The sequence below is a fragment of the Arvicanthis niloticus genome, chromosome 7 (assembly GCF_011762505.2).
Source record: "Arvicanthis niloticus isolate mArvNil1 chromosome 7, mArvNil1.pat.X, whole genome shotgun sequence".
Classification (NCBI taxonomy): Eukaryota; Metazoa; Chordata; class Mammalia; order Rodentia; family Muridae; genus Arvicanthis; species Arvicanthis niloticus.
This window is the reverse complement of record NC_047664.1, coordinates 19,061,689-19,088,281: the sequence shown is the minus strand read 5'-3', so window position 1 is coordinate 19,088,281 and position 26,593 is coordinate 19,061,689. Positions and strand designations below refer to the sequence as shown.

Here is a 26,593-nt window from a genome sequence, read left to right as displayed (position 1 = left end):
CCTCACTTTATTTCCCCCAAATTATGAAGAATATGAAATATAAATTTAATACTAAACTCTCTCAATTCTAGGAAATATCTTTCTCTTCTGAACTGCATTTCTTCCCGAAGTCAGACATATTTGTCAGAATTCTGCAGAAGTTAATTTCTCCTCAATAAAGTTATTAAATGATGCATCTTAGAAGCAACAGTTTTTCAGAATTATTGAAATATAATTACAGAGACATTATCTTTGATTTTATATATAGAAATGAATGCCTATTTTTATTAAATTAGAAGCTATGTGAGCATTATGAATCTGCTTTAAGCTGACTACAAAGTATTCTTTTATATATTTCAGTACTTTATTATAAGCAACTACTTGTAAGATAGTTTTTTACAATGGGTTATGATACTGGTCTGATACAACCACTTATCTAGTCATATATGAACAATTTTTAATGCTATAACATTTGAACTATGATTTAGAGAAAGGCCCTACTCCTAAATGATTGAATAAAAATCCATAATAAATTCTCATACCCGAGGATCCCAGACAGGCAAATTCAAGTTGCTTTCTTCTGGTTGCTTCAACAGCACAGGATTTGGCCATTCCCTAACATAAATAAAGTAAAGTAATTCACAAACACTTCAGATGCCATATAAAAATATTAAAAGTATTAAGCTGTCCCAATCTTTACATGGCAATGTACAATATACAAGGAAGAATCTGTTTATTTGCCCTTCCTTAGAAATACCAATGAGTCCTTTGTTAGTTAAAGCAATCTGAACCTCCCCTTCTTATCTGCTTTCATAGATTTGATTTGATGATATAGTAACAGCAGTAACTAACATTTGCTGAAAATACCAGCACATGAAAGAAGCAGCTATGATTATCATCTCCATTTTCCTAGGTAAGCTTAATGTACAAAGCCCAAATCTACGGGGATGTTTCTCTCTTAAGATAAGGCTCATTCACAAACTCAAGTGATGCCTTACTGACTTACTTAAGAGAGGCACAGAGGTTATGAGCACTGATTGTTCGAGAGCATCATGGGACAGACCTAGGCTCTCTGCACATATGTGGATGTGCAGCTGGGTCTCCATGTGGGACTCGTAATAGCAGGAGCAAGGGCTGTCTCTAACTTTATTGCCTGCCTTTGGATCCCTTTTCCCAACTGAGCTGCCTTGCCTAGCCTTAATAGAAGATGTGTTTAGTCCTGCTGCAACTTGACACTGCCAAGGCTGCTTGATATCCATCCATGGGAGGCCTCCCCTTTTCTGAGGAAAAAAGGAGGAGAAGTGGATGGGAGGTGAGAGGAAGGAGAGGAATGCTGTGATTAGGATGTAAAGTAAATAACTTAATAATAAAACAACAACAACAAAACAAAACAACCCAGAGCACTAATTGCTTATCCAGAGGACCCAGGCTCAATTCCAGCATCCACATGAAAGGCTCACAATTCTAACTCCTGTTCCAGGGGATTTAATGTCCTCTTCTGACCTCTACAGGTACCAGGCACTCAAGTGGTGACAGACATACACTTAGACAAAACAATACACCCATATACATAAAATAAAATAAAAAAAGGAAAAACAAAGAGGCAAAACTAGGTGTGGTGGTACACATCTGTGATCCCAATACTTGGAAGGCTGAAGCAAGAGGAATTCAAGTTGTATGTAAGCCTGGACTACAAAGTTAAGCCCCTTTTCCAAAACATTGGTAGGGAGTAGAGGGGAGGGGAGGGGCAGCCAAGGGAGCCACAACAAAATTATTCATTTGTGATAACATGAATGGTATTGGAGGCCATTACATTAACTGAAATAAACAAGGCTCAAGATTTTCCTTCACTCATTAGAGGAATCTGAAATGTTGGCCTCATAGACGGTGGAAGTAGAATAGTAGCTAGCAGAGACTAAGAGAGCAGGGTAGAAAAAAGGATAGGAAAATGTCAGTCAATAGATATTAAATCAGTTAAGTTTTGGTGTTCTGTTGCACAGGAGACTGACTACAAGTAATGTTAACTGTACTATGAACTTCAACAAGCTAAGAGGCTGTGTTCACCATAAAGAAATGATAATGATTTGAGGAGAGACACATGATAATAACCTTGATCCAACTGACTGTATAATGTACACTACCAAAATATCATGGGCACCTCATAAGCATATACAATTTTATGTATCAGTTATAAAAAGAAATGAAAGAGTGTCATCTGGATGTCCCATTCTCAGATAAATACATCTTAAAGCTTTTAATGAATGTAAAACAACACAAATATCTATGCATGGGTTTGTTTTCCTTAAGGTCTCTCTCTATAGCCAGGACTAAAATAGACTATGGAGCCCAGGTTGTCCTCAAACTCATGGCAATAGTCCTACCTAAAGCTCTCAAGTGCTAGGATTATAGGCAGAAACCACTATGCCTAGCTACAGTTCTTAAAATTTCAAAAACCTTTTTTACACATTCATAGAAGTTAACAATTAGTCAATATATGCTTACCATTTGGAAAAAACTAAAAAAAACTTGTGAACTAACGTTGAAGCTGCTGCATTTGGGTACAGCTGGCAAGTTCTGGCAACCAGCATTGCCCAGGAGACTCCACCAAGGAATCCCAGCATATTGGAATAAATACCACGACCTAGAAATATAAACATTTGTTAATTCTTATTCGGATCTATTATGCTTGAAATACAACAGGAAAACTTCATTCATAAAACTGAACACAAAATTGAAATGATAAGCAGATCCTAACACTAGGCTCAGAGTCAGTCAGCAAACTTTGGTTTCTACTTCTGGCTCTCTGCTTTGTCCCCTAGTGTACAAGGACCTCAGTTCCCTGCTTTACTGCCAACTATCCTGAATAATTCTACTGAAATTAATCCTAAATCCTCCTCCCTCCGCCCCTGAGAAATATCTGGAGTTAAAGAGATAAATAAACAGAAGAAAAAAACATCTGGTGATAAGCAGGTAAGAAAGAATATTTCACTAACAATCAGATACATGAAAAGTATTTTGAAACCAAGCACAAAACTGGCAATAAACATCAGTATTTCATAGAAATTGGATAAGTCTCCATTGTGAATATACCAATGATATCAGACTCACCTGTGAAATATTTTATAGAAATCTATGGAAAACTATTACCATATCTCATTAAGCCAAATATTAATATGCCCTTATTACACAATGTGCTATTATTTTATGTTCCACATAGGAAAATCCTACAAAAATATCAGTTTAAACATTTAAATATAAAAACTATGCAGATAAAAATTGAAAAATACAGTGTTTGGTTTGTAAGAAGAGAGAAATTGTTCATGTAACCCTTTCAATATAAATTACATTATCCTATTTAAGGCCACAGGCAAAAATCACCTGCTTAAACTCATTTAAATCCTCCACTGTTCAATATGATGGCCACAAGCAACATATGGCTCTTTTCCTGCAACTTCACACACCGTAAGACTGATTCATTTAAACTACACAATTCAACGCTTTTTGGTATATTCAGAGTTGTACAACTCCCACAGTCATGTCTAGGACAGTTCATCATCTCTAAAGAAACCTAACCAGTCATACCACACTCCCTTCTCTGGACCTGGAGACCTAAACAACCACTCACCTACTGCCTGTCTTATACATCTGTCCTAATTATGGACATTTTCATATAAATCAAAGCATATATATGTTGACTTTTAGGTAACTTCTGTGACACTTAAAATGGTGTCAACATTCATTTATGTTGTATCGTTTACCAGTACTGAGTTCCATTTTATTGCAAAATAGTATCTGATGGTAAGGATATACCATGTTTTTATACTCACTCATCAGAGTATGAATATGTGACTTGTGTGTACTCTTTGGCTATGAGGAATGATAATATGATATATGTGACAAGATTTTTAAATGAACATTATTTTACCTTTCTTAGGAATCATTTAATTTTAATACCAATGAAATAAAACACAAATTTAAAAATTCAGTTCCTTAGTTGTACATTTCAAGTGTCTAACAGTCACAGAGTTAATTGGATTTGACAATACCATATAAAACATTTCCATAATCCGAGTTTTTATGGAGAGATCTGTTTTAGGATATGTGAAACCTGGTACTGAAGTACAGCACTGCTTCAGTGTGGTCACGAGCCAAATAATGATGTCAGTCAAGGACACATTACATACATAATGGCAGTTACTTAAAATTAACTATAATGGAGATGGAAAAAATGTATAGCTGAAGAGGAGGTAGGAGAAAAGCAAACACCATAAAAAAAAAAAAAAATCAAGAAAATTGAGAGCAATGTTGGACTGGAAAGAAAGCTGGCTTCTAACTCATAAGCTACTCCAGTGATCATTCTCAGCATTTTAAGTACCTGGGAACATTGGTGGGAGCCATTATTCCTGCTTGTATAAATGGGTTTTGATTTTGAAGTCAAAGTTTTGCTGGCCTTGATTGAATATGTGACCCTCCAACTTCAGCCTATTGGACACTGGAATTATTGGCATGCCACCATGCCTAATTTGTTATTACAAAGGAATTTAAAAACTTTTAAAATTTAAGTTTAAAAAATTACAATAAGTTAAATATATTATTGAAGAAAGAAAAACATTTTATAAGTCAGTGAGTCATAAAGTCTATAATAGAAGATATTAATATCTCAGGCTGACTCACTCAGATCAACTTTGGGTTCAGCAATTTCCATTTATCATATGTATCTCATCTAGATCATGCTTTGTGTTTTTGCTGTGTGTTGTTATGTCTAGGTATCTTCTATATGAAAGTACTTAGCACTGCGTTACAAAGGCCTACATTATCCAAGTAAATAGGCTTTCAGTTTAGGATCAATAGATTTCCATAGAGCCCAGATAAGCAGCAGGCTGTACTAACTAGGTTTATGTGAGCACATTCTATTTTGTTTACACAGGCACAAAATGACCTAACAATTCATTTTTCAGACCATATATCATCATTCTTATTTTACTTTTAAAATCATGTGTGTGTAATGGTTATGTAGTATTCATGAACATGCGTGTACAGGTACATGCACATGTAGGGCAGAGGATGCCTCTGGGTATCTTGTTTTTTCTCTCCCTGACTGATTCCCTTGAGCTTTAGCTCAATGAAGCTGAAGCTAGGGTAATAGGCAGCAAGCCTCAGAGACTCTCCTGTTTCTAGCTCTCCAGTGCTGAGGTTATGAATATAGGCACACACAGTCATGCAACCTTTTGCATGTGTGCCGGGGATTCAAACTTAGATCATACAACAAGTGCTCTTACCATTGAGCCACTGCTTCAGCCCTCATCTCCCCATTCTTAAGCAGGGTCTGACTATAGTTATAAATAATACAGAATGTCCTATATCAGATCAGAACTAGGCAAAGGGCATTTTATGAGTTATACACAAACACACTCACACTCTCTCATATATATGTATGTATGTGTCTATGTACACATACAAATACATATAGAGAAACATACACCACTACACCTGAGAAACAGCTTTTCTAAGTTTACAGACCATCAAACCTCAATATCATCAGTAAGTTCAGAATTTTTTATGTGTTTCAATTACTGGCAACAGAAAATTTAAAAAGACACATAAAAGACTTGGGATACTTACGCTTTGCCCATAATTTGACAGCTCTTAGGGTAAGTCTAAAAGTTTCTTTATTTGGCACTAAGTGCAAAATTTCATCAGTAACTCTACATCCTGAAAAAGAGACAACATTGATTTTTCACTAAGGAGTAAAACTCAAGTTAATTCAAATGGTCTCCTAACCTTCAGACTCTAAAATGTTAAAACTTGAATGCTAAGTCAGGATAAATTTAAAATTTTGAAATACATGTGAAAAGGCCTCTTACTTTTGAGGAATCGAAAGAATGTGGGTAAAATCCAATGCTGAAGAACAGATGTGTCTCTTCTACATCTGACTTAACCACAATGCCTCCAAGTCACAAAACTTATTTAATAGAAACCTTTCCACAAAGAAGTGTAATTTGCTATCACATTAAGAAAAAAAAAAAAAAAAAAAAGCTGGGCATGGTAGTACTTGACTTTAATCTCAGTCAGCACTCTCAAGGTAGAGGCAGGTAGATCTCTGAGTGTGAGGCCAGCCTGGTGTAAGAGTGAGTTCCAGGACAGCCAAGGGTACACAGGAAAACCATGTTTCAAACAAACAAACAAAGTGTAAAGAAAGGAGAATATAAATCAGTGGCTCTCAAACCTGAAGAACCTGTGAGGTTGAACCTACTTTTATAAGAAGTCTCTATCTTTCCTTACCATGTTCAGTGTGCTAACATGTGCACCGATGGAGCACTGGCAACCAGTGTTACCTTAGAGGTCAAACAAGGCAGTGGCAACAAAGTATACAAGTGTACAATACACTTCACTACTCACACTGGCTCTGGGTTAAACAAAAGCAAACAAAAGGAAAGAGGTGTGTCATCTCAGCTGTATGCTAAAATGGCCTTATTTTCAAGGAATACTGGGTTGCTTGAAATTATAACTAAAGATAAAAAAAGTTACACAACTGTATTCAGTAGATAGTCTCTGAAAAATAAACTAAATTCCTTGCCTCAGAGAAAACAATGATACTATTTACTGCGGAGAAGAGGTAAGCTTTCAAGTTAACTTAGTTACAAATCACTTTTATCTACTATTGTGAACCTAACAGCCTGTAATGCTTTAAAGACTCATGACAGAACTGGTACTAATATTAATTAATCAATATAACTTAAAACCCACTTTATAATGAAACCTGTGCTAACATTTGGAAGATAAAAATAACTTTATGAACTAACATTTTCCAAATAGCCAGAGTATGATAGTTAAAACAAACGCCCAAAAAACAAAAAACACAAGAACAATAAAAACAAAAAACCAGGCAAAGGCAAAAAAGGTATGTTCAAAGGACAAGAGAGATCACTAGATATTAATGTGACAGAATAATTCCATTTCTTTTTGTATTTTAACAAGAACAAGATCTTAGATAATACCTTAACTATAGAAACAGATAGGGTAATCTGGAAAAAAGTCCATTTTAATAATTCTATATATATAGAATTATTGGGCTGGAAAAATGGCTCAGCGGTTAAGAACACTTCCTGATCTTCTAGAAGTCCTGAGTTCAATTCCCAGCAACCACATGGCGGCTCACAACCATCTGTGATGGGATCTGATGCCCTCTTCTTGTGTGTCTGAAGACAGCAACAGTGTACTCACATACATGAAATATATATAAAATTATTAATTTACAATTGCTTTTTATTTCTAGTGAACTATAAATATTCTAAACATTTTTCATTCATAATATTGTAAATATTGACATATAATCCAGATGAAAAATATTTTGGGGTTCTCAATAAATCTTTTTTTTTTTTTACCTTTTGTAAATATTTAATGCTCCTAAGGTTTTACTAATTGCATTATTTAAATTTATATAGATAAAAATGATATAAAGCCTCATGCATGATAGCAATAGAGAAATAATTTTTTCTTTATATAAAGTTGATATTTTAAATTTATGAAACTTACAAAATATAAACTCAGCTTATGTTTATCATTAAAAAGTATAAAACCTACTTTTGTTAATTATCATCCTAAAGTATGTGATACAACCAACTAATGTAAGTCTTAATAAACAAATATACAGATTCTTTCAAAAGACATTGATGTGAGCATTAAGTGAAAAAGAGAGATGTCTTCCAGTTCTGGGGCCTGCCCTGTAGTATTCAGTCAAAAAGATTTCAAACATAACATTTTGCAGTTTTAAAGACTCCTCAACTTATTGCAGCCTGGCTTTGAATCCATGACTCCTCCAAACAATGGAAAGATGGGAGGTTTGAGAAGCACATGGGTTCTACTGGAGATCTAACCCAGATTCTTGTTTTGGACCTAACCTTAGTCATGGCTTACTCTATATATGGAATCAGAGTAGACCAGGTGGAAGCAGCGGTGTTCTACAGGAATATTCAGAACTTCCAGACCAGCCAGCCTCTTCCTAACACGTTACACTCTTTGGCATCCTCAGCCACCACCCCAAAGGCCAAACCTCTAGTCATTACTTCTCTTTTTCTTGTGCTCCTATTTCAAAGAGTCTATGCTATCTCCCATTGTGGATCTTCATTTCAATGAACTTCACTGCAATGATTAAACATTGGGGTAGTGTTAGTAGAACTGACTGTCTTTAATCTTAATAACAATCTCACTTGGCCACAGGGGGTTTTCAATAAATCTTAAAGGTTTACAGGGCTAGGCTTCTAAAAACAATATGTTTATGAACCACAATTCTAAACATAATCTTTCAAATAAACTGTGCTTTTCAGAATATTTAAAAATAATTATTATACAATTTCTATAAAGAAAACCATGACTTTACAATTTCTGGTGTGGGTGATGGAATGCAAGGTCTCTCACACTAAGCCTGTGCTCTAATACTAAGCCATCTCCTTGCTATTCTCACTTTTTTAGTTTGCTCAAGTCTTAAAATAGTTCATTACCAATTCTGCAACAGGGCTCTTGATGTGGATTTGGTTTAATGTTTGTATTATGTTAACTGGGTTCCCAAAATTGCACGAGAATCCCGCATGTAAGATGTTGAGGGTCTTTGCCCCCAGTTAGTTCTGATTCGTAAATAAAGTTGCAGGTAGCCAATGGCTGGGCAGGGAAACAGAGGCGAGACTTTAGGATTCCCAGGCAAGGGGATGGAGAGAAGAAAGGATAGAACCACCATGCAGGGGAAGCACAAAGATCAGGCCTGAGAAGAGCAGGACAGAAAGAAGCCAACATGTAAGAGTCACGAATAGTAACCCAAGGTGGCCAGGATGGAATTTAGGTTTTAGTAAGTAATAATTCAGGAATATTGAAGGGGAGAGTATGCTAGCCAGGTGGAGCTTAGGGAGTGGTCCTGACACTGAGCTGCTTAGAGCATATTAAAATATAATGCTGTGTTTGTGTCTGTCATTCAGGAATCCAGAGCATTGGAGCGAGTAGTGAGAAACTCCCACTACTGCTGCCACCAGGGCAATCTTTAGAGCACATTCATCAATTAATCGTCTACAATTACAGGCTCTATTTACCAAACTGTTTTCAAACAGGTATCTAAGAAACTTACCATTTAAACTTCGAATGCACCGTATATCAAGACTTCTTAGGCGAGAGTCATCTCTTAGATCTAAATTATCTGATATGGTTTGTATTGCCAATCTTGCAAAGACTAGATCAATCTTTGGAAAGAGATTAAAAAAAAAAAAAAGATAAAAAAAGAAAAAAGATTGGTCTTACTTCTCCTGGTCCATTCTTCCCAACTCAAAACTAAAAAGTTCTACTTATTAGTTTGGGACAGTCTACTAAAACATCAGGAGGCCTATGTGGGTGACCTAATGTGGGAGAATCACTGCACATCTTGAAATAAAGATGGAAGACACAACACACATTTACTTTTACTCCCTCTTGAAACTCAATTGAGGTACTAGGTAATGTTTTGGTTTTGGTTTAGTTTTCTTTGAGTTTAAAAACTGAGTCAAGAGAAACATCAGCAAAAGTCATGGAGGCTGGAGAGCATGCGGGCAGATGCTAACAGAGCCAGTGATCTAAAAAAAAACAGATTTAAGCATTTACTTGGGAAATAAAAACAGGTAGCTATGAATAAGTACATAAATAAATTTAAAAGAACATTTAGAAAATATAATTAGTATTTTTAGAAATTAAAAACAGGGCAGTGGATATTATTACAAAGCTTGAAAGACAAGAAAAAACCAAGAAGAGGAATAAAAATATTAAGATGTGGTTAATTAAGCAATAAAGGAGAATTGTGTGTGCTTTATTTATTTATTTTAAAAGAGAGCTGTTCTCTGGAGACTCAACACACAAATGTTAGGATTCCATACAAAAAGACCTGTGTGTAAATAAAGGCAGGAAATCCAAAATAACTCAATAAAAGTTCCAAGAACTGAAGGCCTTTCCAGTCTAAAAGAAGACTATTGCATGCCAAGCACTCAGTTAAAAACACAAACCAAAGCTTATTATCATCATGAATTCTACAAGTATGAAGACAAAATAAAAAACAAAACAACTAAATAAAACAAGAGACAAAACTGGCCATATATACAAAGGAGGAGTCAAAATAATAATATGTTTTTCTACAGCACAGAGGCCACAAGAGAACACAGGCCTTAGAGAATGTAAAAACTCATTTCCTACCTAGAATGATGCACTCAGCAAAATTATGGATTCTGTGTTTTTTAAACATGCAAGATTTAAAAAAAAAAAAAAAAAAAAAATTCTTATTTAGGCATCCAATGGTTGAGCTCCAGTAAAATGGTAGTATATCAAGAAAGAAGAAAATTCTAGAGTAGGGAGAGAAAGTTCCATGAAGATCATAGCAAGATTGACAGGATGACAGCTGTGCACAAACAATGGGCAACACTCAGCTGAGAACAGGGTGAAGATCCAGTAGACTTTTCCTCAAGATGCTGATGACTCTTAGCTTAAAGGGGATTATGACAACCATAGAAGACTGGGTTTAAATTAGACATAAGTGTAACAACCAAACAGAACTGAATAGTCACAAACTCCTGAGGGAAAAAAACTGTTCTAGAGCAAAGGAATTGTAATAAGTCAGTACACTCAGTACTGAGCTTTGAAACCTGTTTTTAAGATAATAATGTAAATAGAACACTGCTCCAAACAAAATTATAATAGTGCAATTATTTTAGATGATTATAGGAATGAGAAAGTTTGTGTACAAAAAGCATGAGGAAAGAAATAGAGGTCTGTAAATTTGCTACGCTGAGTGGTCAAGAAAAACAAGAAGGTGAAAAGACTACTATTTAATTCTTTAAGCTGTAGTTAGTACCAGGCAAGCTCAGGAGGCCAGCTAGAGTTAGTTACGTATGAGATTACTTCAAAACCCAAGCCCAAAACCAAAACCAAACCAAATAAAATGTGCCCATGCTAAGTCTGATTTTGAAACAAAACTTATAGGTTAAATATTTCAATTGTAAAATTAAAAAAATATTAAATACTTACTTCAATACCATCAAATTCAAATTTTATAACAGGTACAAAAGCGTCTTCTACAGCCTATAAAAGAGGAAGACAAAAAAATAACACATGGGTTAGCCTTTTATTTAGGTCACACAAAAGTCTCTGTGTCTGCTATTTAACTTATCCTGTTAAGAGTATCTGTCAGAAACTGGAAAGCAGAACTGTTGTTATCTTGATATTATTTCTAGAGTCTTAAATTGAAAATTGATTATTTACAAAAAGTATTAAGTGTAAACTGTATGGTGACCCAGTCATGTAGTCCTGGTACTCAGGAGACAGATCAAAAGTTCAAGGTCATTGTTGGCTACACAATGAGTTTGAGCCTGGTATACATGAGACTCCTTAAAAAGGTTTAAAAAAAGCATTAGTATAAAATTTTTAAAAAATATTTATGAAACAAGTGTCCTGGGGGCTAGTTCAGTACTTGACCTACAGACATGAGATTAGAGTTCAATCCACAGATCCTAATGCTTGGCACAATGGTGCATTAGGGAGGAAGCAGGATTACAGGGCTTACTGACCAGTAAGTGTACCCTTGTTGGTGATTCTAGACCAATGAGGGGCTCTGTCTGATAGAAGGTAGACAATGTTTTGAGGATGATACCTAAGTTGTCCCTGTGGCCTCCATAAGCACACACATCCAAGTGTATGATAACCTTCACACACTTACAAATACATACATACAAAATTACGCTGTTAGAACTGAGGCCAGTGTTTCATAGTTTGCTAGAATGTAAATGTTACTTGTCAAATGAAGGGCTAGATATACACAGTCATGAACTGAACCTCACACATACCACCCACAATTGGCTATACATCAATCACTTATCACATATTACAGTAAGCGGTCTGATCCTCAAAAGTATCTTACGAATGTTATCACCAATTCTCTACTTTTATAGATGGGAAACCAAGTTCAGACAGATGTGCCTACAGAGCTATAAAATCAATGTTCCTGATTCCTATGCATGATATTAACAAGATACAGCAACTTAAGAGATATGGCAATAATTTTAAGTCCTTACTTTATAGCTGTTTCTATGTTCAAAATATTAGATGTCAAAAGATACTTACTCTTAAGTTTCTAATGCCATCTTGATGTTTCAATTTTTCAAAAAAGGACTGAAAAAAATCTGATCTCTCCACATGTCTTGGGGCAACACAAAGTGCATCAATATCAGCTCCTACGAAAATAAAATTATTTCTTATTAAGAATGATAAATTATATTTTCATTAAAATTCACATAAACATAAATATGAACTAGGTATGAAAAATGAGTATAAGATAATGCTAACAATATTTATTAATGGTAGTAAGTTACGGGAACTATGTCTAGTACTCACTAACTGTGAACAAATAAAATGATTTCCTAAAAATTCTTATCACTAGAACATAACTAAAAAGAAATTACCTTTGGTGTGCACTCCAAGCCTGTAAGATCCAAATGTGAAAATTTTACCACCAACAGTAGCCACAACAGAAGGTGGGAGATTCTAAAATAAAGCAAAAGACATTCAATCATTTAAGTTATTTTGCATAAAGAACACCAAAAAGTTTACAGTCTTTTACTGCACAACTAATACACCGTATATTTATCAATCCTGTTGAAGAGATGTGTAAACGCACTTTAGGGCTCCTTTAAGGAACTCAACTAATTAATAAACTGCAGCTCTTTCCAGTAAAAGTCTCAGCCAATCCCCATCTTCCCTTTAGTTTTCGTTACATGCATATTTAATTGTTTGATTTTAGCTTTTTAGCCTTCTTCAAGAATGAAGTCATTCTTGATGGGAACATTTTATGAGAACAAATGGAAAGACTTCACTTTTATTTCTTTGATTGTATCATAATTAAAAAGCTACTTTTTAACCTCTTTCCAGGGCCAATTCCAAGTGCTTATTAGATATTTCTTGTATTCTGATTTACTTAATACCCATGCTTTAAATATTCTTCTATGGTAAAAGCGAGATAGCCCTTCTAATTCATTATTTCTGTTCCCCAATGGTATTATTGTCCCAATGTACCATTAGTATTCTTTTATGGGTAAGTTTTCTGAGTTTGAGACAGGGTTCCCTGTAGCCCAGACTGGCTTGAAGCAAACTTCTAAGATTTCAGTCTCCACTTCCCAAGTGCTGGGATCACAGGCCAGCACTACCATAGCCAGTTTCATTTACAAATTTTTAGTTTACATTCCTAACATATGTTGCTTCCCTTGTCAAATCCTACTCCCCTTATTCTTGCGTTTATAATAGATATTATCCTAACTTACACACTTGCCCCTAATCTTCTCTTACTGTTTTAAATACTCACCTATTCCATTTTATGAGCCACCTGCATAAAGCCAACTACCAGTGCATTCTTTCTCAACTACTAAAATAACAATTCTTGGGCCTGCTACTAAAAATCTCCACAATGTGCTCCTATGGTCTTCCTTTCCTCAAGTTTAAACTGCCAATTTATTTCATGATCTAACCTCCTGTCCACATCACTTGTCATTGTCTCTCCCTTGAATACTCACTTTCTTATCCCATCAGTACCTTAACACTATACACTTTTTTTATTGTATGCATGTTTTACCCAAATGTATGTATGTCTGTTCGACACATGTGTGCCTGGTCCCTGTGGAGATCAGAAGAGGGAATCAGCTACCCTGGAAGAGGAGTTACAGGTGCCTGTGAGCCATGGTATGGGTGCTGGGAATTGAACCAGGATCCTATGGATATTTTCTTTATTTGCATTTCAATTGTTTCCCCTTTCCAGGTATCCCCTTCAGAAGGCCCCTATCCCTATCCCATCCCCCCACTCCCTGCCTCTAGGAGGGTGCTCCTCCACCCACCCACTCCCATCTTCCCATCCTGGCATTCCCCTACACTGGGCCATGGAACACCCTCAGGCCCAAGAGCCGTTCTTCCTACTTATGTCCAACAAGGCCATCCTCTGCCACATATGCAGCCAGAGCCATGTGTACTCTTTAGTTGGTGGTTCAGTCCCCAGGAGCTCTGGGGGAAGGGGTCGCAGCCAGTGTTCTTAACCACCCTTCTTTCAGAGTTCATTTTAAGTTTCATTTCCTTCTATGAAGTTTCCCTGATTATCTTCAACTCTATAATAAGCTTCTTTTGTGTTCCTTTGACATTACAATCTTTTAAGTTATTTTATACTAAATTTACTTCTTGTGTGTATGGTAGGTATAGTGTGTGTGTTCTTCTGTAACAAAGGTTAGAGGTCAAGTCAAGTGTCTTTGTTGTTCACTCTTTATTCTTTTTTTGACAGGATCTCTCATTGATACTGAAGTTGAGGTTAAGGAGTAAGGTGTCATACTCAGATGTCTATTTTTCTTTCTCTCTACCTCTCCCTCCCTCTCCCTCTCCCTCTCTTTCTCTCTCTGTCCCTCCGTCCCTCCCTCCCTCCCTCTCTACCTACGTACCTATTATATCTACCTACCTACCTATCTACCTATTTTGCTTGTTTTGTTTGTTTTTATTTGAGATAAGGTCTGTCTATGTCCTGGCTACCCTTTGTAGTTTTGTAGACCAGGCCAGGCTTGAAGTTATAGAGCTTTACTTGCTTCTGCCTCCCGAGTCCTGGGATTAACAGCATGCACCACCATGGCCAGCCTTACCTATTTATTTTTAATCAGGGTCTTGGGATTTGAACTTAGGTCTTCATGCTAGTGTGGCAAGCACTGTATCAACCGACCTCTCTTTCCAGAAATATCTTTCTAATATGTAACTCTCAGCTCTTCAACTATACTTAAAAAACTTGTCAGAGGTGAGAACTGGATCTGCTACTCTCCTTTATCTCTCCATCCACAGTTCTAGATTGCTGGTGACTAACCTGAATAAAATGACCTGTACAAGACAGTTATTTCCTCTGTTTAATGAATATTAATGTTTCAAGGGTCTCAAAATTTTAGCTAGAAAGGAGCCAATAAAATTATTAAGACTCACATTAATAAAAAAGATAAATAAGCCAGTCCATTAAAAAATTTTTCATTTTATTTTCTATGTTGAAAAAAAAGAATCCTCGCTGGGTATGGTGGTGGTGAATGCCTTTAATCCTAGCACTTGAAGGGAGTCAGTCACAGGCAGATGTCTGTGAGTTTATGGCCACATGGTCTACAATAGAGTTCTGTAACAGTTGGAATGACATAGTTAGACCCTGCCTTAGAAAGAAAAAAAAGTATGATCCGTGGATTTTTTTATGACAAGTGATATTACAGGACACAGTATTTTTTTATACAGCTACAGAATTTAAGATTATTTTATCTGTGAAAAATACTAGAGTATCTCAACAATTATCAAATGATCTTTGACTTAGCTTAAATCCTTCAGTTATTTATTTCCCAAATTGGAATATTCATGAATGACAGTATAATATTGATACAATAACTGGTTACTTTATCTACTCGATAGCTATTATAATTGAACTTCTGATTACTCATGACTAGCATTTTACCTCCATAATCTACAGTATCCAACAACCTTAGGTACTGATATAGCCCTTCTTGACAGATCTGAAATGAGCTAGAGATCCTTTTGGCAACAAAAGTAAGTAACATAAAGATCAGATTAAATTTAATAACTTAAGACTAAGTCTTTAATGGCTTATTACCTTATTCTAAGTCAAAAGAACCAACCTTACAAATTCATCATAACTATAAGAGTTGTAAAAGAGAATTCTAACTGAAAATTCTAACAGAAAATATTGAGATACTTTAAACTGAGTACTATTAAGGCAAGAGATGAGAATACGGTATGGACAAATGAAACTGCTTAAACTCCACGAGTTAGGGCCACTTGGTTAATGGACAAATGGTTTAATATGAGTAGTATTTCCTCAAGATCCCACGGTGACAAGCTTGGTCCTAGGATGGCAGTATGGACCTTAGAGGCTAGGTGACTTGGACTAGGATGTGGGAGGATCCTATGTCACAGGGGTATGTTTTCAAAGGGGATGTTGTTGGATTCCACTGGTTATTTTCTAGGTGGAGTGTGACACTTGCTCTGACCCTCACTCCACTCCTGTTACAGCCCTCTGGTTGCCCTGCCTCTCACTACCACCCCATCTCAAAACTTCAGAGCTGTTTGAACTTGGACCTGAACCTCCAGTGCTGTTTGCTACCTTAATCTTTTTCTCCCTAAGTAGTCTATCTCGGGAATTAGTTATAGGGATAAGAAGCTGACTAATAAAACCTTTTACCACCTAGTTGAACATGCCCAATCTCATCCTAGTACAGTTAGTAAAATATTCACGCAACAATAAAGAAAACTCACAGTTCAAAACCCTCTAAAAAGGCAGAAAACTAGGTAAGTTCCATGAGGAAAATACTGCATAATTATAAACCAGGACTTGCAAACTTTTATGTCTGAGGGGCCAATCAAGTGCAATTAAGAGATTTACACACAGGAAACACAAATAAATAGCAGTCACCCATGTCTTGAAGACAGAGGTTCAGAGCTATGAAGTGCTGGAGAACAGGAACCTGATCTCATTCAAGCCTCTTTGTGCTGTGCTCAAAAGCAAGCCCAGTGCTGTCAGATGGGATACATTATAAATCTAAAGTCTGCCTTTTTAAAGTAAAATCTTCTGAAACTGAAAACTCTGGCCTGGTACATATGAGTCAAACTAGATGTTTTTATAAGCTTGCTGCTACAATTGGCTATTTCTGGGTGAAAACCTCATTTACTTAGAAATCCAGTTGTTTAGATCACTTTATTCTCAAATATGTCAGAGAGCCTGTTTTTGTTGTTACTGATGTTCAGTTTGGAAGCCAGTAGCTAACTTAATGTAAACCAAAATGGAGAGCTACAAAATTATAATACCTATTTAAAACAAAATGTTTCTATAATGATTTTGATACAATTGTAAGATATGAAAGTCAAAATTAATGGATTGAACCTGTTTTTTTTTTTTTTTTTTTTTTTTTTTTTTTGGTTTTTCAAGACAGGGTTTCTCTGTGTAGAACTGGCTGTCCTAGAACTCACTCTGTAGACCAGGCTGGCCTCGAACTCAGAAATCCGCCTGCCTCTGCCTCCCAAGTGCTGGGATTAAAGGCGTGCGGCACCACCGCCCGGCTGAACCTGTATTTCATTTGCTTACAACCTGGCACATACTACTATTCTGCAAAAAGACAATCACAACAAAGGAAAAGAAAACTGCCCTTTGCAAGCAAGGCAAAAAGCATCCTTCCAAAGACACAAAAGTAGACAGCTATATACTGTATAAGATTATATTATGCAGAAATGCAGAGTCTATTTTAAAGTATTTCAGAGAATTTGACTCTTACATATCATTGCTAGGATGAAATGACTGAAATACAAAACAGTGAGTTAATTCTATGCAGTTTCAATCTTACCTTACTTTCACTGATGTCAGAAATCCATTCTTTTACTAAATTGTTCAATTTACCAAGAACAACCAGCCTATAATAAAAGATGAGAACTTTAAACTTTTAAGACAAAAACAAAAACTACACAACATTAAAGAAATAAGCACACAGGCAGAAACCTTATGTTGATGCTACATTAAATCCATAATATATATATATATATATATATATATATATATATATATACCCATGCTATCATATCTGTTGATATACTGCACATCTGAGAGATCTAAGAGTGCCAGACATAATAAATGTGATGATAATAGTTTGGTCTTTGAATTGTCTTCAAAAATTAAAAAACCTAATATAAATCACAAGTTACCTTCAATCAGGCTATAGAGGCAAACTGAATTGTCAGCTCTGGTTTACAACAGAATTATATCTATTCATTGTGATATTAGAGACTAACATTCTCTCTCACTGATACACATGGGGTTTTGAATAATTAAAATAGGTTAGTTAATTACTGGCTAATTTTTGTGAAATAGTACATAACTAATGCAGTTTGATATTACTAAACTTAAAACCAATGGTATAAACACTCACATTAAAAATTAACAATAAAAAAAAAAAAGAGATGAGTTTAGGTAGCCTATAAATGGAAAACTACCTCCTGATTCTTCCAAACTTGCTTCTATCTCAGTCTTCCCCAGAAAATGGAATTCCATCCAGTAAGATGCTGAAAATCTTGGGACTCATCTTTGGAAAGTACCTCTATTTGTCATAAAAGAACCCTACCTTTAATACATCTAGACTATACTATTATCTCCACTGCCATCGTCAGGTTTCAGGTATCACTATTTCCAACCTGGATTGTTATAAGGACCGTTTAATTCATCTGTCTGCTTCTGCTTTTGTCCTTCAACCCCCACATCCCTTTACACTATTCCTAACACAATGGCCAGAGTAACTGTTAAAACATGAGTCAGACCATGCCAATCTCCTTCTCAAAATCCTAATGAGTTCAATTTCCAAAATCTTATAGTGCCTTACAAGATGCCCTTGTCCTAAGCTCCTTTCTACTCCTCAAATATACCAACTACACACTCACCCTAGACAGTCTGCCCAGAACACACATCCTTCAAACATCCACTTGGCTCCCTTCCTTTCAATGAGGTCTTCTCTAAAGACTTCTACCCTCAAATTAATTTTTCCTATAAGTGCTTAGTCATGTTTAACATTGTACTTATTTGACAGTTAGTCTCTTTTTTTTAATCCATATTAAAAATGTAAGTTCCAAGAGAGCTAAGATTTTTCTTTTGGGGGGCATTTTTATACACCTAGGCAGGATCACTAGGCATTCAATATGAGTTAATGATTAAATAGTATACTGTAAAAATATTTTATAGTTTCATTGGCATACCTGTGGTTTAATTCTTCTTCATCTTCAAATACTCCAAATGGTTTCATGGCATCAATTAATTTCTGTGTATAAATATGATCAATTTCTTTAGGACATGCCAAACTAATCGGAGAGGTAATTCCATAATGCTTTTGTTGACGCTGGCTGTCCAGCATAGTGTTTCTGTTCAAGAAAAAAAGAAATAGTGAAAAAATGTAAAATATCATTTTATATGGACACAGTGAACCTCTTAAGTTATTTGAGCCACCTTGAAAGTTTGTGGGACATTACCAAAGAAGTCAGTTTAAAAAAAAAAAAAAGGAAAGGAAAGGAAAGGTGGGTATTCAGTCTTTATGCAATGTTTTTCATACAGCTTCCAGCTTCCATGGTCAGGATGTCTTTTCAAGCCCAAAGCAGTATGTCTTGGCATCAAGACAACTGTATCAACACCACTCAGTTCAAATGCAAAGTGCCTGAATGGGCTCTATGCCAGGCTCCCTCTACTATTCCCTGCAGGCTGAGTCAAGTACCATCTAGGTTATGAAATCTTTGAAAAGCAGTCAAACACTTGAAAGACACTATTAGTAAAACAATGGTCTTCCTAAAAATAAAGGAACAAAACATCCCATCATAAGGTCCTAAGGACATAATCTAGCCTTAAAAAACCTCAACTAGTCCTTGGAAACCTACATTCACAAACATCTTTTCCTGAAACCAGTTTACAGTTCTGACACTTAATGACTGTTCTTAGTATTCTCTTCATTTTAGACTGGAGCTCATACCATTTTCACGCTGAATAATTGTCAAATTCTTTACATTAAATAGCATATTTTGAAGGATACAAGTGACCCTTAATTACCCTTAGCCAGTATAAAATTACAATCTTGAATAAAGCACAACAGAATTTCTGACTACATCTATGACTAAAAGATGTGGGGTAAATTTTGTTGCAAAAGTAAAAATGAGTATATACTCACAACCTAACTAACTTTTTTCATATTTGCATAAAGAACTATTCATAACAGTAAGAATATAATCTCAAAATAAAAGGCAGTCTTTTAATGAGTAAATTAGCTCTTTAAAAAATAACAAAAGAAGAAAGGAGGGAGGTTAAATGGGACAGGCAATAGTGGCTCAAGCCTCTATTCCCTTCATTCAGAAGGCTAAAGTAGAAGAATCTGAGCTCAAAGTCTGGGCTACATAGCAACACCTTCTCACCAAAGAAAGATACAACTGGATACTAGGATTTCTTTCTTCTTGAGAAAAGAAAGAAATCTCACTATATAACTCTGTCCTGGAACTTACTAGGCTGGCCTTGAACTCAGAGATCTGCCTGCCTGTGCCTCATGGGGTTAGGATTAAAGGTCTGTGTTAGCATGCCTGGCTCTATGATTAATTCTAATATTCTATAGCACAGTAAGGCAACTGTGATAAATAATAATTACAGTGTACATATTTATATAAATAATCAGTAAATGCAATAGACAAGTCAATTACTTTAAACTAATCACTATATAATTATGTACAGAGTATCAATTTAAATTTTAAACACCACAAAAATACAACAATGGTTAATTCTTTTTGCATTTTAACTGCTTAAAAATTGGCTTGGGGTTAGAGACATACCTCAGTGACAGACTGTTTCATGTGTAGTGCCCTGAGTTCCATCTCTGAACCAAAAACGAACTAACAAAACAACAGTGGCTTATTACTAGTAAGTCCACAAACTAAGACATATTTTTCAGCTACAGGTTTTACGGGATGGGGAGAAAGAAAGGATAATACAGAAGATAAGATAGCTTAGCCAGGTTTGGTGGCACAAGGTCTAACGCTAGGAGTCCAGAGGTAGAGGCAGAAAGAAGCTCATGGCCAGTTTGGGCCATGTGAAACCTCATCTCAACAAACAGCCTATATATACCTTTGAAATGACTTAATGAAAAATAAGGGAGTATTTAAAAAAAAAACTTTATCTCCCATTTTTATCTTGCTGTAGAACAAATAACTTCAATTAATTATTTCAAGTTGTATTTCTCCTTAAAGATACACACACACACATCTTTGAGAGAGATAAGGTTGTCTGGGCAGGTTTGTTTTTGATAAATACTGGCACAGATAAATTTTCACATAATCAATCCCAACAGGAGCTCTTGAGAAGTAGGTCTCAAAAAGTGCTATGAATTTCACTTACAAGGAAAAACTTTACAGAAATTTTACTGCAAGTACAAAGATAGGTAAATAGAATGTTTACTGACATTCTATAAAAAACTTTTAAATAACCCAAAATAGTCACTAAAGGTACTACGCTGGGCTGTGTTTATAAACGGAATATATTAGTTAATGAAAATTAATTAGAAATGAAAATATTAACATAGAGAAAGGTCAGAGAGAACATGATCTAAAGAACCAGTCTGCAGAGTACTAACTGATAATACCCTATAAACAGTTTAAAACAGGTACAATGGGTTATGGACACAGGAATATGTAGCATCAACATTTAAAATGCAGCAACAAGAAACACCAAATTCAGTACTCTGGGGCCTTGGAAGAGCGTCGTGAATGGAACCAGAGAAGGGATAGGAGTCTTCAGATGTATTGGAATGCTTGACTTCTTTTAAAGAGGAAAGATTAAAGAGGTAAGAACACGCACCCCATGTTAGTCTTTGGGGAAAATGGGTGGTGGCTACACAAATGGTGTTTTTGTTTTTCGGTGCATGTTTCTGTATGTTTAAATTATTTCCGGATAAAGTGAAAGGTAAGAAATTCTAATAAATTCCTGGCAAGTACAGAAACTGCTTCTGTACTTATCAAAGTGTGAGCAGGGGATAGACACAGCCCGGCAGATACTGTGGGTCGGTGGGAGGAAATAGAGTAAGAAGGTTTAGCCTCTCTCACAGTGCAACCGCAAACCTACGGGCTCCGCTAGGTCAGTCCCTCTCCCGAAAGACCTGAAAGACAGCGGGTCCGGCCCGGGAGGAGGGGAGGCAGGGGGATGGTATTTGCGCCAATGCAGACAGGAGCAGACGGGCTCAGACACGGCTGGGGCAGGAGAGTGACCGACCGTTTTTCTCCTCAGCCACACGCGCCTTTCCCCCTCATCCTGGCATGGGGGCGTCCTCAGAGGCGGGCGGCGGGGGGTGGGGGGTGACGGCGACTCCCGGATCCCCGCAGCCCAGCCAGGTGAGCCGCGGGTAGGGGAGGTGCCCTTGCGGAGTGGCGGGCAGCGGAAAGCAGAGGTCCCGGCCGGCTGCGCGGGGTGCCGGGCGCAGGGGCTGGAAGCCGCGGGGCTGCCCACCTCAGCGCACCTCTCTCCACCTCGCCCTCAACCGCCGCCCCCACTTACGCAGACATCTCTTTCATCGCTTCCTGCGTCTCTCTCCAGCGAGTGTCTTTCGCTTTGGGGTCCTGTTCTTGCCCTCTCTTCCTTCCTCTGTCCACTTCCCTTCGCTCGCTTGTAGCTCGCTTGCTCGCTCACTTCCCCACTCTCTACAGCCGAGGCATTCAACCGAGTAGTGAAAATACCACAAAACCGGCTCTATTTATGACAATACAGCGCGGCCGCCGCCAATATGGCGCGGCTTCCCAGGCTGCCTCTCGCCCTCCGCGGCCCCGCCCCTGGAGCCCTGGGCCCGCCCTCGGCCACACCCCCAGCCTTGAGCTCCCGGGTCCCGCCCACCTCAAGTGTGCACGCTTGCAGCAAACGCGTCTGTCAGAGAGTGTCCAGTCGCCTGGTCTGTGGGGTTGTCGATTCAGGCAAACCTCTGGGAAGGTTATTTGTCAATTTCCCCTTGTTTCTGCAATAAAAGCATCTAGAAAAGACCACCGCTTTCCCTAACACCGTATTAACTGTTCCGTTATCCCACATCTTAAAGTCATAGACATAATCAGTACACATTGAGAAGATTTTTGTCGCCGAGCGTCACACCCAAGAAGGTGCGACTTTAACACAACCATTCCAGAGAAGAAAGCTTATAAATAAGTCAGCCTAACTTGTATCCTTTTCCCTCTCAGTACCACCTCCAAGCCCCGATTTATGACTTTGCGACATTTAGCTGAGATGCTGAACATAATTGCTACCCGTTAGCCGTAGGATAAACCCAAGTATTTCCACCCCTCTCCCCCCAAACTCCCGCATTTTCAAATAGTAAAACTCATGTTCTGTGTGATTATGAGGCTGAAAACGAGGGAGAAAGAGACCAATGTTTAAATGTTAAAGGATAAAAGTAATTTCAAACCATGTCTTTCCGCCCCCTCTGGAGTCAAGCATGCTTGTTTGGGGACTGTGACTCAATCACAGGAAAGGAGGTTTCTTACTGAATTATTCATTTATTCACTCAAGATATTTATCGAAAATATGGTCTGTCAGTTTGTTTATGCTCCATGTTCTTTCTGATGCATAAAAGCAGATCTATTGTTTAACCTCAGCAAGTCCAGAGTTTCCCCATCAAAAGGTGGAGAAAAACTTCAGATATGAGTGATATTATTCAGCTGCAGAAGTATATATCACACACGGTAGAAACTAGATTCGTACCCTCAAGAGTTTATTATCTAGTGGATGAGAACATATATCCACGGACTATTTAAATACAGATGGGGTCCAGTTGTCATTGGGGGACCAAAAGAGGACCATCTAAATGTGGTGGGAAGTCACTAATAGCTTCCTAAAAGAAGGGACTCTGTATTTTAGCAGGATTTGAGACTAGAGGTTTTGTAGGTTAGGAGGAGACAGAGTCCAGGAGGTGTAGGGTGATAGCTAGAATGGGGTGATAGCTAGAATGGGGTGATAGCTAGAATGGGGTGATAGCTAGAATGGGGTGATAGCTAGAATGGGGTGATAGCTAGAATGGGGTGATAGCTAGAATGGGCTTGATTCAAAGTAGACCCACGCTTGTTATTTGCCAGCCTTGTGACCTCTAGAACTTTAAAATAAAATTTTTGGTTAATCTTGAACTTTTCCTGTAAGAAAAAAATTAAATTACATTTACTTTAGCCTGCAAGGGAGTCAGAGGATGACTTCTGGGAGTCTGTTCTCCCTTTCCACCATTTGAGTCTCAGGGATCAAAATTAGTTCCTCGGGTTTGGCAGCAAACAGCTCTATCTACTGAGCCTGATTCATAGTTAACTTTTAAAATACTTTGCTATGCGTATCTAATAAGAACACTTTGCTACACAACCACAATGTTACTATGCTCGGGCACCACTGATAGTGATCAGGAGGAGAAGTGACACCCAAGCCTTGCAATTCTTAAAAGCCTCTTAGCTCACTTTCTCTCAACTTTGCTCTTCATTGTGAATTTTGGAGGATGCTTTCCAGCATCTTCTACCTTCACCCAGTTTATTGTCTCCTTAAAGAGGAAAGGTTGCCTTCTGTGGTTCGGTTTTATTTTACTACCCGGTTCCTTCAGCACTGACTTTTAGCATTCGTCTCTGGTTTCTAATGTAAAGTCCCTGTCACTGGTAGCGTTGTAGTCAGTTTTCCAGGCCACAAACTCTATCTTCAGATTCAACTAACCTTGTATTTTAATTATTCAAGATAAAATTCTATCCACATTGAATATGTACACGCCTTTTTCTTGTCATTCTCAAAACTACTTTTTAAAAAGACACATCTTACTCGGTAGCCCAGAACTCACTATGTAGACCAGATTGGCCTTGAACTCACAGAGATTTGCCTGTCTTGCCTTCTAAGTGCTGGGATTAAAAGTGTGTGCAACTATGTCCTGCTCCCAGAACTATTTCCATTGTTTAAGGTATTATTAGTAATCTAGAGATTATTTAAAATGTACAGGAGGGTATCCATAGGCTATATGCAATATGTTAGATTTTTTGACATTACTCCCTATTTATATAGCATTGCATTAAGCTTTATAATTAATCTATAAATAGTCTAAAGTATGTAGGATGATGTTTGTAGGTTATATGCAACATGGTGCCATTTTATAGAGGGAACTTGAACACCTCTTAGGGCTAGTGTTGGAACCAGTAAGAGGTCCTCAAACTAGCCTTAATGCCAACGCCAACGGATGACTGTGTTCACACAATTTGAAAAGTAAAGTTGGTGCAGAGGAAAAAGGACAGGAATCTATTTACTTTCCTTTTTATGTTTCTGTTTTCTATATAAAACTAGGAACATAATTTGAACAATTTGAAGAGTCTATTGTGTTTTGCTTTTTACACTTTTCCCCCTTTGTGTATGTGTATCCATGTCTGTGTGAGGATATATGCACATGTGTGCAGGAGCCCATGGAGGCCAGAAGAGAACATAGGACACGCTGGAGTTTCAAGTGGCTGTGAGCTGCCCAATGTAGAAGCTAGGAATTCTTCTCTGATCAATCCGTGCTTTAAAACACTGAGCTATCTCTCTCTAGCCTTCATTGATTTAAAAAATAGTATGCTTATAGAAAATAATGCAAATATAAAAAAATTAAACAAAAATTATTTCTTATTTGTGTGTGTCCATGTGTGGTGGTCAGAAGATAACTTTGTAGAGTGGAGCCTCTCCTGCCACCTTTGTATGGGTTTCAGAAATAGAATTCAGGCCAACTTTTTACTTGCTATGGCATCTTGGCAGCCTTCAAAAGTCTTTTCTTTAAAAGAAGTAGATATTTAAAAGATTTCCAATGTCAAATCTCTGAGTTTTCCTGGTCTATACTTGTGAGGTAAGGTTCCAGGAATCTGTGAAGAATATTTTTTAATTAAAACAAACAAACAAACAAACTTGCTAGCATTTAGGCATAATGGTGCATGCCTATAATTCTAACACTTAGGAGGAAGAGGCAGGAGGACCAGGGGTTCGATGTCTTCCTTATTTCCATTGTATTTAAGGCCAGACCAGAATACATGAAACTGTTTAAAGAAAAACAAAACAAAACAAAACACCAAAGACCAAAGACCAAAACTGTGTTTCGTTAGCAGAGGCTTTGCTCTGTATGTTGAGATGTGAGATTCACCAAACCAAGCAAGGCAGCAATCAACAGCTTTTCAGGGAGGCTTCTATGCAGCCTTCAGTCAGGGAATTCAGCACCCGTCCCAGATGTTTGTTTTCTCCTCCATGTGTTTGGAAGAACAGAAAAAGTCTCTCCATCAATTGAAAAACTGTCCCCCAGAACTCAGGGGATTAACATGTAAACTCAAAGGGCAGGGAGGTGGATGTCTTGCTTCTTTCCAAATAGAAGCCAAGATTAATTATGGGATTCACCTGTTCCTGAAACAGGTTGCATAATAGACACTTGCTGTGTGCTACCTTGAGGCAGCCTTGGCCCCACAGCTCTAAGCAAATTCACTCTCGCTGTGATCAACTCACTCTTTCTCAGCAGGCCAGAAGGTAGGTACAGGATATAGTACTTGGTTTACAATTATGTTAATTTTGCTTTTTGTTTTTCTTTAGCAGTTGGAGATTAATGAGTAAAAAGGGATTTAAAATATCAACCAGCCTTCTCCTGAGTACTTGACTGCATTATCTCTGGTAATTTCAACACTCTGATTTCCTGAGCCAACCGGGTATATAGTTGCTTTTTCTAATATAACCTATATTAGAAAGACAAGCCTCCAAAGAACTTCAGCTGCCACGCTGACTCCAACAAAGGCTATTGTGAAAATACATCTTTTTCGGACTTTACATATTTTAGGTGACATTTTTAATAGATCAGACATTTCTAAAGTGTTTTACAAAGACTATTGCTATGCCCACTTGGGTGTAGCTTAAGCATCAAACTCTGCCCTCAGTGACCAATAACTCCAACAAAGCCATACAAACTCCAACAAGGCCACACCCCCTACTACTGCCACTCCCTGTGAGTTTATGGTGGCCATTTCCTTTTAACCATCACAGATAGGACAT

At 37.2% G+C, this 26,593-nt stretch overlaps 1 protein-coding gene across 1 annotated transcript in view; it reads right to left on the bottom strand.

Annotated features, from left to right (window-relative positions):
- Papolg (poly(A) polymerase gamma) overlaps window positions 1-22,377 on the bottom strand; it is a 32,882-nt gene extending 10,505 nt beyond the window's left edge. The window contains exons 1-10 of the mRNA XM_034509133.1: window positions 22,097-22,377; window positions 18,778-18,939; window positions 17,382-17,448; window positions 12,441-12,522; window positions 12,103-12,212; window positions 11,011-11,064; window positions 9,095-9,206; window positions 5,602-5,691; window positions 2,482-2,620; window positions 522-594 (exon numbers count right to left, since the gene is read on the bottom strand). Coding sequence (XP_034365024.1) covers window positions 522-594; window positions 2,482-2,620; window positions 5,602-5,691; window positions 9,095-9,206; window positions 11,011-11,064; window positions 12,103-12,212; window positions 12,441-12,522; window positions 17,382-17,448; window positions 18,778-18,939; window positions 22,097-22,113 — 906 coding nt within the window. The 5' untranslated portion in view covers window positions 22,114-22,377. The remainder of the gene's footprint in view (window positions 1-521; window positions 595-2,481; window positions 2,621-5,601; window positions 5,692-9,094; window positions 9,207-11,010; window positions 11,065-12,102; window positions 12,213-12,440; window positions 12,523-17,381; window positions 17,449-18,777; window positions 18,940-22,096) is intronic.
- Between the last annotated feature and the right edge of the window lie 4,216 nt (window positions 22,378-26,593).